Below are 12,890 nucleotides of genomic sequence, written 5' to 3'. Positions count from 1 at the left end.
CACTGACTCATTAATACCACTCGTTATATTTTCACATTTTGAAATAAATCTAAATCACACTTATCTTTGAGGACAGATCTGCACACTCTTGGTGAGATTTTAATCTCCGTGTCTTCATGAGAGGGAGAGTCACCTGGAATAGTTTTCTCAGCGTCTTGATAAAAGGAGTTCCTGGAGGTGCTGAACAACAATAGTTGCTGCTGATTTTCCTTCATGCTGTGAAGCTCCAGCTCATCCCAATTAAATCACCTCAATTCACCATCTCAGATCATCAGGTTTAGATCAGTTCACTACGTAACTCTATATGTGTCCCTTAGATGTTTTTTGAAGTCTTTAACCCTAAACTCCCACACATTTTTTTCATCTGATTTTCATTGTGTTGCTGCTGTCTGAGTTGAATGGGACTTTGGGAGCTTCAGGGCGATGATCATTGATATCATTAAAGTTATGGTTGATTCCCTCCTCCCATCTATGTTTTTTCAAGAGGCATGCGTTCAGGTGATTTTTATCCGACATTAGTGATTTTATGGGTGTAATTTACCTGATGTATGTTAGTGTTTGTGTGTTTAAATCAGGCGCTCACATGTCCCAGGAATGGGTGGACCAAAGACCAATTTCCGAGCAGCATTATTTATTTTTTTTGGGTCATCCATGGTACTTTTTTATTTGATGTGATGTTGCATGTTATAAAATTAAAGAAGGGTTTCCAAAACTTGTCATACAGTGTATATCCAATGTTAATGATGGTGTTACTAATTTTAAACCTTAGTGTTTTAGGGTAGTACACTACAATTTAGAAAATAATTTAAATTAAGATATAAAAAAATTTAAGATTTCGAATAGTAGTGTAGGACTTTATATATACTGTTTCTTTTTAATTTTTACTTTTTTTTATTTCTCGCAGATGCGGCGGACATCATTTCCATGGCTGATTCGACCATCACTGTGAACGATATTGAGGGGGAGCTGTTTAAAATCGAGAGGATACGGGACGTGTTGGTGCGGAGAGAGTCCGAGCTCAGATACATGTAAGAGCTTACATACATACATTTACAGCAGCATCTAACAAAAAACAGCGCAAGTGTTAGCAAGTGTTAAACAGTGCTAACTGAAACAGCCTCAGTGTTTTGTTAAGATTTTACAGATTTGTCAATACATGCTAGACAATGAGTCTGTGCATTATGACTGCTTACAATTTGATTGCTAACAATGAAAGTACGCTGCGGCTGTTTGTAATGTTAGCATCAGGCTAACCACCTAGCCAGGATATTCCTTTCAGTGTTAAAGCATTAGTGCACACGATTAATTTGAAATCAGTAGTGCGTTATTAGATTTCAAACGCGAATTAATTATGTCACCAACTTTGGCTCCATGCTGTTTACACACATGAGCATGGTGTGTGCAGCGCTTACTGCTCGCAGCCGTGTGACTCTGATTACAACTGTGCTGCACATCCCATTGAAAACATTGCATTCTGTGTTAAAGCAGCTTCACACTGTACAGATTTACACACTGAAACACAGAATCTTCTCTCTATATTTACTATATTTGCTCCAGACTGCTCCGACCAATCAGAGGGACGATTTTGGAGCTTTTAGGTTTATGCCTGTGTGAAACCAAAGAAAACACTGCAAGTAATCAAACTAAGCTCTCAACGTAGCTACACCTGTCTGTGCATTTACTGTAAGAGTCTCTTAAAGGGACAGTGAACACATTACTGGATACAGTCTGTTACATATTTCCCCTAGGCCATTTAAATGGTCATCCCCCCATTGTAAGCATGTGTGCAATACAAAACACTTCCTGAGATTTGTATACCCAGTAAAATGAAGTTCTAATTCGGAAATCCTTACAATCAAACTGAGATGTTTACAGTAAAGTAAAAAAAAATAACTTTCCTCTATCAAAATTTTCACGTGTTTTTATTCCAGCGCCCCATGTTGGCTTCATCTCTCCTCAAACATACAAGTATATACTAGTATTTTAATTGACATCACAAAAAATAAATATATAATTGCATTTTACATTACTTACATTCATTCATTCGTTTACATATAAATATCTTCTATAAAAAAAAAGAACTTGTGTCTTAAGAAGACCAAGTGCGATTTATTGCAGTTAATCACAGAATATCGTCATGATTCCAATTTCCAATTTTAATCGATTGACACCAATAGTAGAAACGTTATATTGAAAATGAATTGCAGTCTATTTTTTAAACAGAAAGGAACAAATGAATAAACTAGTTAATTTAAATTAGTATGAACTGAACTTTTAATTAAATAATTCAAAATATTAACTCCCACAACACTGCCCTGCCGAACCAAAAAGGTCAGCTCAAGCTACTTAGGACAACAAAGGTACAGTATGTTTTCTCCTGGATTATCAGCTTTGAATCCATCTTTACTGTCAAAGTCCATCTGAAACAAGCTTCCAGAAAAAGTTGGTCTTGAGCTGTTGATGTGAATTTTGGAGTTAGAGTGAGTCATCCCATATTCAAGTTGCAAAAAAATATTTTTAGTGAGGTACCCATTGACCTGGACTTGGACCCACCACCCCACCCACCAATCCCCTGCCAAAAAAAACATATCTATATATATATATTTCTGTCACATTTACTCACCTCATGCCTTTTGCAATCATTTAGTATCCTGAGGGTAATGCAAAAATCACTGTTTTTTACTTTTACCAGAGATGGATATACTTTAGAGTAGTCTGAGGTGAAATGAGCTTTGATAGGAGCCATGATGCTCCTGAATGCATCCCATCCAGGAGGGAAAAAAAAAACACTGCCCGCCCACCCTAAAAACTGCTTAGCAGACAAACAGACTATTTGCAGAAAACAGGAGAACAGGCCATTTAGAACTCTCTCTGTTTTGCATGCGTTTCATGAATATGCATACAAGTGAAGCGCCTTTCTCTCCCTCTCCCTCTCTTTCACAAACGTGGAGATTTTATCTAATCTGCGAAAATCAGTGAGCGGTTATTGATATGCAGTAGACTCCCGCCACTTCCAGAAGACTTGGGATGTCTGGAGTGAGTATAATAGTGAGTGGACAGTAGACCGCGAAGTTAGGGAGGTAATTATTGAGTGTAATTTTCTTTTTTATCTGTGTTTTTATTCTAAACCAGATTAGCGCTGTGTGTTAATGCCATTCCTACCCTGAGAAAATTACAGCCGGTGTTGTCTGCTATTTTATACTGAAATATTATCGTTTTAGGTTTATCCGAAAATCTACAGAGGGTAGGAGAGCCAGTTCTGTGGTTCTGGCACTCCTGTAGACCACAATAAGAGCCATTATCTCCCAAATGGAGAAAACTTGTAACAGAGGGGAATCTTCCCAGAAGTGTCTGAATGATCACAGAAGAACACAGTGTGTCATCCAGGAAGTTACAAAAGAACTCAGAGTGTACCGTCCTCACTTAACTCAGATAGCATTTACGGTTTTACTGTTTGAAAGAATCGCTAAAAAGGAGTGTATAATACATTGATATGCCGAATGTCATGGGACAGGAACTAGTATAGTATAGTATAGTACCCTATGACTTTTTGTGCCCCTTGATGTTCCATAAATTAAAGGAACTGTATGTGGGGACCTGCATTAAATTTTAATTTGTTTTCAGTCCCTTTTCTGTTTACTTGGACTATTCTAGCCAGATGTTACCAGTCACGATCATGTTCACCCATTGCTTTACTGTCCACTATGAGTGATAATTAATGCCCTTTATGATATATTCCTGGTACCCACTTGCTACTCACCCACTATCACATCTCCTCAAATTCACTTGTTAGTTCACAATAATTGCCTTGCCATGAGCACAGTGGCCAGTGGCCACCTCATATAGCTATGGGTGATCTCAAGCTGTGTCTTTATGTAAAACTTTAGAATAATCAGTTAATACATTTACATACTGCTTTCTCATGGTGTTTTTGTCAATAATGAAAAAATAAAAAAAAATAGAAATGCTTGTAAGAAAGCAAAGCCTGCTACTTTTAAGATACAGTATTCTTCAGGCTATAAGGTGCAGGTTATAATGCGCACTATCAATGAACGTCTACTTTCTGGCCTATTTTTCATACATAAGGCACACTGGATTATAAAGCTCATTAGCCAGCCCTGGTAATCAATGCTAGACAGCTCCGGTTAGCAATTTAGCCAGCCCTGGTAATCAATGCTAGACAGCTCCGGTTAGCAATTTAGCCAGCCCTGGTAATCAATGCTAGACAGCTCCGGTTAGCAATTTAGCCAGCCCTGGTAATCAATGCTAGACAGCTCCGGTTAGCAACTCTAGCCAGCCCTGGTAATCAATGCTAGACAGCTCCGGTTAGCAACTCTAGCCAGCCCTGGTAATCAATGCTAGACAGCTCCGGTTAGCAACTCTAGCCAGCCCTGGTTAGCAATGCTAGCCAGCTCTGGTTAGCAATGCTAGCCATATAAACAAAGCTAGCCAGCCCAGTTAGCAATGCTAACCAGCCCTGGTTAGCAACACTAGCCAGCCCTGGTTATCAATGCTAGCCAGCCCTGGTTAGCAACACTAGCCAGCCCTTTTTAGCAACGCTAGACAGCCCTGGTTATCAATGCTAGCCAGCCCTGGTTATCAATGCTAGCCAGCCCTGGTTAGCAACACTAGCCAGCCCTTTTTAGCAACGCTAGACAGCTCCAGTTAGCAACACTAGCCTGCCCTGGTTATCCACACTAGCCAGCCCTGGTTAGCAGCGCTAGCCAACCCCCCAGTTAGCACATCGACTGAAGGACTCGTGATCACAGCACAACCAGTGGTGTAGTGTGAACAGCACAACTACTGACGACTCAAAAACTTGTGTAGTGTGAACCTGGCATTACCTTTCCTTTGTCCTGTTCAGCCTTTCTAAATAGATTCTAAATAGATTGGCTACAAATGAATGATTAATAATTCACCTACACTGATAGTATTATTTGGTTCCAGTTGGGAACAAACGTTCTGTGTTTTTTTTTCAGAAGCTACAGTATATCTATCAGTGCTGAGGTGCTGAATAAGGTCATGGATTGTACTGCAGTGAAAGTGGCTGTGGCAGGAATTAGCCGGTGGACTCACAGGATGATAATTACACAGCTGAGGACTGTAATTCCTCTTCAGCTATTTGTGCTAATAGCTTCCGATGGGAAACAGCACATGTGAAGCGAGCCCGGAGTCACACTGAAGCATAGGTTTGTGTTATCACATTAAATAAGTTAGAGCGAGTGTGTTTCTTAGTATATAGGCAGTTAATGTACAGTACACTCATTATCAAAAAAAAAACTAAACTATACCTAGAAGTAGTGCTGGGCAATTTTCACATTTAATTTGGTTAATTCGAACTACAGTTTTAATGCAATTTCAGAATAGAGAAGACATTTTATCCTTTTAATCTAAAATATCAGAAAACGCTACTCATTTATGTTTATTCGTCTTACCTAGGTAGATAATGAAACTGAACCACCTGTCATTTTAGTGTGGGAGGTTTCATGGCTTAATTGGAGCAGCCTGGTGGCCAATCTTCATTAATTACACATTGCACCAGTAAGAGCAGAGTGTGAAGGTTCAATTAGCAGGATAAGATCACAGTTCTGCTCAAAATATTGCAATGCACACAACATTATGGGTGACATACCAGAGTTCAAAAGAGGACAAATTGTTGGTGCACGTCTTGCTGGAGCATCTGTAACCAAGACACCAAGTCTTTGTGATGCATCAAGAGCCACAGTATCCAGGGTAATGTCAGCATACCACCAAGAAGGACCAACCACATCCAACAGGATTAACTGTGGACGCTGTAAGAGGAAGCTGTCTGAAAGGGATGTTCAGGTGCTAACCTGGATTGTATCCAAAAAACATAAAACCACGGCTGATCAAATCACGGCAGAATTCAATGTGCACCTCAACTCTTTAGAGAAGAAAAGAAATTGAGTTTTTTTGTGCACCCTTCATTTATTGCACAGTAAATTGCCCACCATTAGAGAAAGACACAGGGATGTAAATGTGATGGTGATGGTGTGATCATGTCTGTGCATAAACGTGACATAGGCTGAAAAAAAGAGGTGTGTTTACTCATCTCTGACTGAACTGATAAGGCTGGATGGGAGAGGTGCTGTGAAAACAGGCAGACACTCAGACTCACACTGAGTCATCATCGAAATGAGGGCAGGAGGGGGTTAGAGTTATTTTAGCAAATAGACCCTGAGCCTCCACTGCGATCGGCTTATGGAATAATATAAAACGCTTATAATGACCCTAATTTATACCGGAGCTATTGGGATTCTGTGCAGCATCTCTGGAATGAAGCACTTCCCACTGTCTTCTTGTTTGCCTATGATTAAATAAAAGAATAAAGCTCAGAGTAATAAAAATAAATTAGAAATAACTAATATCAGATCATTTTTAGGGATGGATAGGTTTATGGCTAAAAACTGAAAAGTGTTATTTCATTTTTTCCATTCTAGTGCAATAAAACACTCTCCTGTATATATATAATACAAACAAAATGCCACTATGATCAGGAGGAGATTTCTGGTTCGAATCCCGGTCATGCAGTTGCAGCCATCAGCTACCGGAGCCCTGAGAGAGCACAATTGGCCTTGCTCTCTCTGGGTGGAAACAGTAGTTAATGCTCTTTCCACTCATCACTTCAAAGGGGTAATGTCGATCAACACAAGGCTGCATCTGTGAGCTGATGTATCAGAACCGAGTCACTGCACTTTCCTCCAAGCGTTAGCACTGTGATGCTACTTGGTAATGCTGCATCAGCAGCAGTTCAAAAAGAGGTGGAGTCAAGTCTGACTTCACATGTATTGGAGGAGGCATGTGCTAGTCTTCCCCTCCTGGTGTGTTGCAATAAAGCACTCTTGTGTACATAAATAATACAAATAAAATGATAAAAAACGCTGAGTAGTCCAACAGCCTAAAGAGCTGCCACTATGATCGGGAGATTTCTGGTTCGAATCCCAGTCATGCAGTTTGCAGCCATCGGCTACCAGAGCCCTATTAGAGCACAATTGGCTATGCTCTCTCTGGGTGGGTACAGTAGATGGTGCTCTTTCCATTCATCACTTCAAAAGGTGATGTCGATCAGCGCAAAGCTGCATCTGTGAGCTGATGTATCAGAACCGAGTCACTGCACTTTCCTCCGAGCGTTAGCGCTGTGATGCTACTCGGTAATGATGCATAAGAAGCAGTTCAAAACGAGGTGGAGTTGAGTCTGACTTCACATGTATCAGAGGAGGCATGTGCTAGTCGTCAATTTCCTGGTGTGTTGGGGCATCACTAATGATAGGGGAGTCCTAATGAGAAGGTTGGGTAATTGGCTGAGTAAATTGAGGAGAGAACCCACATTAGAATCGTGTGCCTTGAAATCCAGTAGCAAAAAACAGTGCATTGAGTTCCTTTAAATGTCTGTTCTTGTACTTCTTACATATGTGTGTTATAAAATGCAATAAATAATGTGCATTTTTCTGTATATAAGCTTCACAGATTATACTTCACCTTGAATTTATAACAGCACCCCTGACACAGGCTGGGTAGTTCATCATTTCTCAAAAAATAACTGCAGGCGAAAGCAACAGGATTCAACAAGGTCATCTCGGCTGTCATTCTAGAGGAAATGACTAGAAAAACGTATATTTCCAAGGCAAAAACTGTTCCTCAGCAGCGGAGAAAATTGTCTGTGTGGTTTTTGTTGTCTTTTTTCAGGATGGATGATATTCAGCTATGTAAAGAGATCACCAGGCTTAAAAAAGAACTCCAGAAACTGGTCTCCATCCCAGGTAAGCTTTCCAAACATGCCAAGCACTACCTTACTGATAGTACAGTATGATTTAAGCATCGTCATCACGATGTGCGCATGCGCATTAGTCACATCGCAGGATGTGTGATGTCACTGAAGGCAATTTGATTAAACACGTCATGTTGCAGTGTTTTGATTCTTGACACAAGAAGTAGATACACAGCGCTGTCTCTGAGTCTGTGTGAGTGACAGGCTGCTGCTGCCTGAGTAGCGCGAGGAGGGGGATGGGCAGTAGTAAACACCAGGTAACCGCATGGCCTCCATCCACATGGCTGGGCACGTGCTTGTAAATGTGAGCACATGTTGAAAGCTGTGCACCTCAGTCCAGCACAGTTTTGCAGCGCAGATATTTCCAGTTACAGCTGAATTCAAGCTTTTAATCCCAAAAAAAGCTACTATTTTACCTTTTAAAAGCCATTTAAATGCCTGATTAAAGGACCGATTACTGTTATTTTGCTGTTTTCCTCGTTTTTTGAGTTGAGCTCTGCACTGAGTCAACTCTCGATCGGTCTCGACACGAGACAGCTCGTGGATGGGGGCGGGGCTGGTGACGTCATGGGCTCTGCATTGTTTAATATTGAGATATATGTCGCCGATTTTTTTTTTTTTTTAAATATCGTGCCCTAGTATTATGGATTATGTACATTTCTTTGTAATTAATACATTTCAGTACTAAAAGTGGAAACCACTCATCATAGCAATAAAGAAATTGCAACCAAATTGAATCAACCGAAAGCAATGAAACTTGGTGGGTAGTTGTGCCAGACTCTCATGGAGTGACTCAGAATAGCAGTAGGTCATTTGCAGTTACGAGTCATGCTTCTGTCATGATGGAGACGACCAATGTACTCGTATATGGAATAGGGCTGCAACTATTGATTATTTTGCTAGTTGACTAATCTGACTATTATTTTTTTCAATTATTAGTTGATTAGCCAACGATTATTCCTGCTATTCCTTCATCTCAGCTTCCTGTTGGTTCCATTTGTAGTGTTCTCTATCACTTCAAAACAAAATAATATGGGACTTGAATGCCCTTTAAAAACCCAGAGTATCTTTAAATATGGAATGTTTTGATATTTATAGAGTATCTGTTGTGAGTAACAAATGAATGATTAGTCAACACTGAAATTTGAAGTCTACAAATGTTAAAAATCAACATTGCAAGTTATTTTGTTGACTAACCATTGCAGCCATAGGGCCCTATTTTATCAATCTATAGCACACTTTGTCAATAGTGGTCAATTGTAATTGGTATTGTGAGGGCGCAAAAAATACACCTTGCGCAGCTCTGTGAAGATATGCCAGCAGCTTATTTAAGGGAACAGCAATGGTATTTTATTCTTTATTCTGTTTATTGTTGAGTTAAAAGTAGGGTTTGTGCTCTGCATAGTGCGCAATTCGCTCCTGCATGGTCCTGCAAGATTTGTTGGTAAGGTTTGAGCGGCTGACTGTTGACTGTTGTCAGGGTTTTAATCAGTCAGTGGAGCGCCTGTGTTTTCCGCAGCTTAAATAGAAACACACCAGAAATTTACCTCACTGAACAAACCTCACTTCCAGACCACCAAACCCATCAGTGTAGATAAATTCCTAAACTCTGCTGCTATTTTAGTGCAGTGCAAAGATAGCAATGAGCATCGCGACACTCCTTTATTAGATGATGAGTGTAAATGCAATAAGACTGCAATAATCTTCATTATTATTGCATATCTCCATAAACCATTTTCTCTTGGATATTTCTTTACCAATTTGATTTTAAACCCCTTTGGTTTCCTTGGAGATTAGACACTGTAGAAAAGCAGAGTTTGAATGTGTTTCTTCTTTTTTAGCTACTCTCTCATTAGCCGAGCGCTCAGAGAGCGCTTGGACCTGTGTGCGTGAGGCAGGCAGATCACAGCTCTGAGGAATAGCAGTGATTTTCATCTCAAGACAAAAGTCATGCTTCAGTACTGCGGTCCATTTATTCCCCATAATGCCCCATAATTCAGACAGTCTGGCCTCTGTGTACTTCATCTTCAGCTGTTATAAACTGTATCACTATTGTGTTAACATGTTCATATTCACATCTACTATCATGTCACTGCACTTGTTAACTTGTTTAGGGTTTAGTTTTATATCCCCAATTCTAAAAAGCAGGTGGGACACTGTGTAAAATATAAATAAATGTAAGAGACCACTTAAAAAAAGGATTTTATATTTATTATTTTACCCATTTGAAAACCTCTGGAATAGAATCAAGAGGAAGATGGATGATCACAAGCCATCAAACCAAACTGAACTGCTTGAATTTTTGCACCAGGAGTAAAGCAGCATAAAGTTATCCAAAAGCAGTGTGTAAGACTGGTGGAGGAGAACATGATGCCTAGGTGCATGAAAACTGTGATTAAAAACCACCAGGGTTATTACACCAAAAATTGATTTCTGAACTCTGAAAGCAGTCAAATTAAAGTGTCTTTTCAACTAAAGGGTAACTTTTCACTGGTACTGTATTTCAGCAGGACAATGCTAATCCACATACAGCAGTTATTACAACAGCTTAAGACATTTACAGACTGAGGGAAGATTATTCTTATTATTATTGTTTTATACTGTTCATGCTAAGCATAAAATACTAAATGTACCAAAATGTGTTCGCTTTTTCGGTACCACTTTAAAATAAGACTACCCTTATAAAGGGTTTATAAAGGGTTTATAAATGGTTTATAAAGGAGTGTATTAATTATTATTGATTAGGTTGTAAATGCTAAACCATTGATAGACAGTTACAACACATCAATTGAAAAGGCAACAGTTAACTGTTGTATGCTTAGTCATTTAATTCAACAAATTCAAGTCACTAAATTTATAGAAAATAGTTAAACATAGTGTCACGAATGAGGAGGGTGAACATAAGTGCAGATATAATATTTTTTCAATTTATTATACAAACAAAATAAATTAAAACAAAACAGAAAACAAACACGGGTAACGCAAAAACTTAACCAATGAAACAAGAAACTAACAAACTAGAATAACACAAAGAATACAAAATTAAAACACAAACTTACAGAGTAAACAAAACAACAGACCTGGATTCAGGAAACAAGCAAACACTCATACAAGGGGTTATTTATACACAAGGAGGGTGAAGACAGGTATTGAGGGGGCGGGGTTACAAACAAGACACAAGGTGATAACACTAATGGCTAGGGCAGGGCTAGGGCGGGGCCAGGGCGAAGACAGGATAATAACAAAACAATGCCATGTGCTCAAAAAAGCCCATGGCTGGGGACACAAGACAGGAAAACAGGGCAGGAGCACAGAAAACCAAAAAAGGAAAAAAAAAAACCACACAGGACAGACACAGGCTAAGGTGTGACACATAGTTACAAATATATTAATATGACAGGTTTATGAAAAAACACAAAGTTAGATCAGTATTTAGGAAGATCTGAGGTTTGACAGTATAAATGAGTGAGGAATTAAATTTGCAAATTTTCTAACCCACTGTTGACATTTCTATTTTTGGTTTGTTATATATTTATTAACTGCTTATTATTTTTTTACGTATTTGAAACCTAATTAATAACCATTAATAAACTCGTTAATAAATCATTCATAAACTCTTTATAAAGGTAGTCTTATTTTAAAGTGGTACCGCTTTTTCTAATGGCTTGAAAATTAAAATGCTTAAAGCACATTTATTGCCAGCAGAACATGATGTCTGAATAGAAAACAATATGAAATGTCCTAAAAATACAGCATTAAAGCATTTGAATGCACAAAAGGAATCTTCAACATTACCTTGAAACTGAATAAACACCTCGCAGCTGCATTATAAACCTTAGCTCAGCCCATTAGAGCTAAACGAACTGTTAATATTACATATGAATCACTAATGAGCACAGTAACAGCTTTAAACATATACTAACATGCAAAAACTCATTGGATATCATTGCTTTAACTGATTGTAAAGTGTTACTTCAAGAGACTGCTTTCGGAAATGCCCAAAAAATACAGCTCTACTGACTTGAAATAGGGAGAATAGCATCTTTATCGTTATTACTCCAGGCTCTGCATGTTGCTAACTGCACTATGTTTTTATCTGTGGTAGGTCGAAGTTTGTTGAAACTCTATAATGCTTCATAACCCAAATCCTATTCGTACCACCTTGGTCCACATGCTTATTTATTTCACTTTCAATGATGGTTCTGTATCTCTCAGCTTGTCCAGAAATGCATGTGTAAAGCATGTCCTTTTGGGGAGGCTCAAAGTGCAAATTCCTCTTCACTAGTTTAAGCGTGGGATTATCAGTATATGCTTAATATAAATATTATAAAATATTTGTCACCACCTTAAAAGGAGGAATAAAAGTCCTGCTAATATCTAAATAGGTTAAACAAATGAAAAAAAAAATAAAAAAACTGTTCAAATGTATTAATAGCTTGCATAATGTACAATTTATGTCTCCTGTGTTTGAATAAATGCATTCTTTTACAGATAAAGATAAGTCCAATGAAGACAGGCAGCGAGAAGAGGAGCTGTTGCAACAGATCCATAAGCTGGTGGAGACTCGAGACTTTCTGGTGGACGATGTGGAGTTTGAGAGGTTGAGGTTGGTAATCAGGTGTTTTTGTATTTTTGTCTTAATCTGAGCCCATACATCAGTAGACCTGTACCCTATTTTGGTGCAGACGGTAAAGGTGGGTGGTAGTGGTGGTGATAAGAGCAAAAGCTGGACAATATATGCTATTTAAAACAATGTTTACAAGATATAAAAATGTTTTGTGTGGAAATTACATGCATCAAAGTGTTAAAATGTTCCTTGAGTAATCATTTATGTGAAGAACTGTGAAGAAAACCCTCTAAGGTGCTTTAATAAACCAGCACTATTTACTCAATCCAATCTACAAGGGTTGGACAATGAAACTGAAACACCTGCTTTTAGAGCACAATAATTTATTGTGGTGACGGACAGTTCTGGTGGAAACAGGAGAGTTGAGGTGCACATTGAATTCTGTTGTGATTTGATCAGCCGTGGTTTTAAATTTTTTTTGGATACAATCCGGGTTAGCACACGAACATCCCTTTCAGACAGCTTCCTCTTTCA

The 12,890-nt window shown here is 38.7% G+C and overlaps 1 protein-coding gene across 1 annotated transcript in view; it reads left to right on the top strand.

Annotated features, from left to right (window-relative positions):
* zgc:171844 (uncharacterized protein LOC100151763 homolog) overlaps positions 1-12,890 on the top strand; it is a 39,596-nt gene that overhangs the window by 14,990 nt on the left and 11,716 nt on the right. The window contains exons 2-4 of the mRNA XM_049468203.1: positions 905-1,028; positions 7,708-7,781; positions 12,281-12,395. Coding sequence (XP_049324160.1) covers positions 905-1,028; positions 7,708-7,781; positions 12,281-12,395 — 313 coding nt within the window. The remainder of the gene's footprint in view (positions 1-904; positions 1,029-7,707; positions 7,782-12,280; positions 12,396-12,890) is intronic.

The sequence above is a fragment of the Astyanax mexicanus genome, chromosome 19, assembly GCF_023375975.1.
Source record: "Astyanax mexicanus isolate ESR-SI-001 chromosome 19, AstMex3_surface, whole genome shotgun sequence".
NCBI classification, from domain to species: domain Eukaryota; kingdom Metazoa; phylum Chordata; class Actinopteri; order Characiformes; family Acestrorhamphidae; genus Astyanax; species Astyanax mexicanus.
The sequence above is the reverse complement of the archived record's forward strand: the minus strand, read 5'-3'. Positions and strand labels throughout refer to the sequence as shown.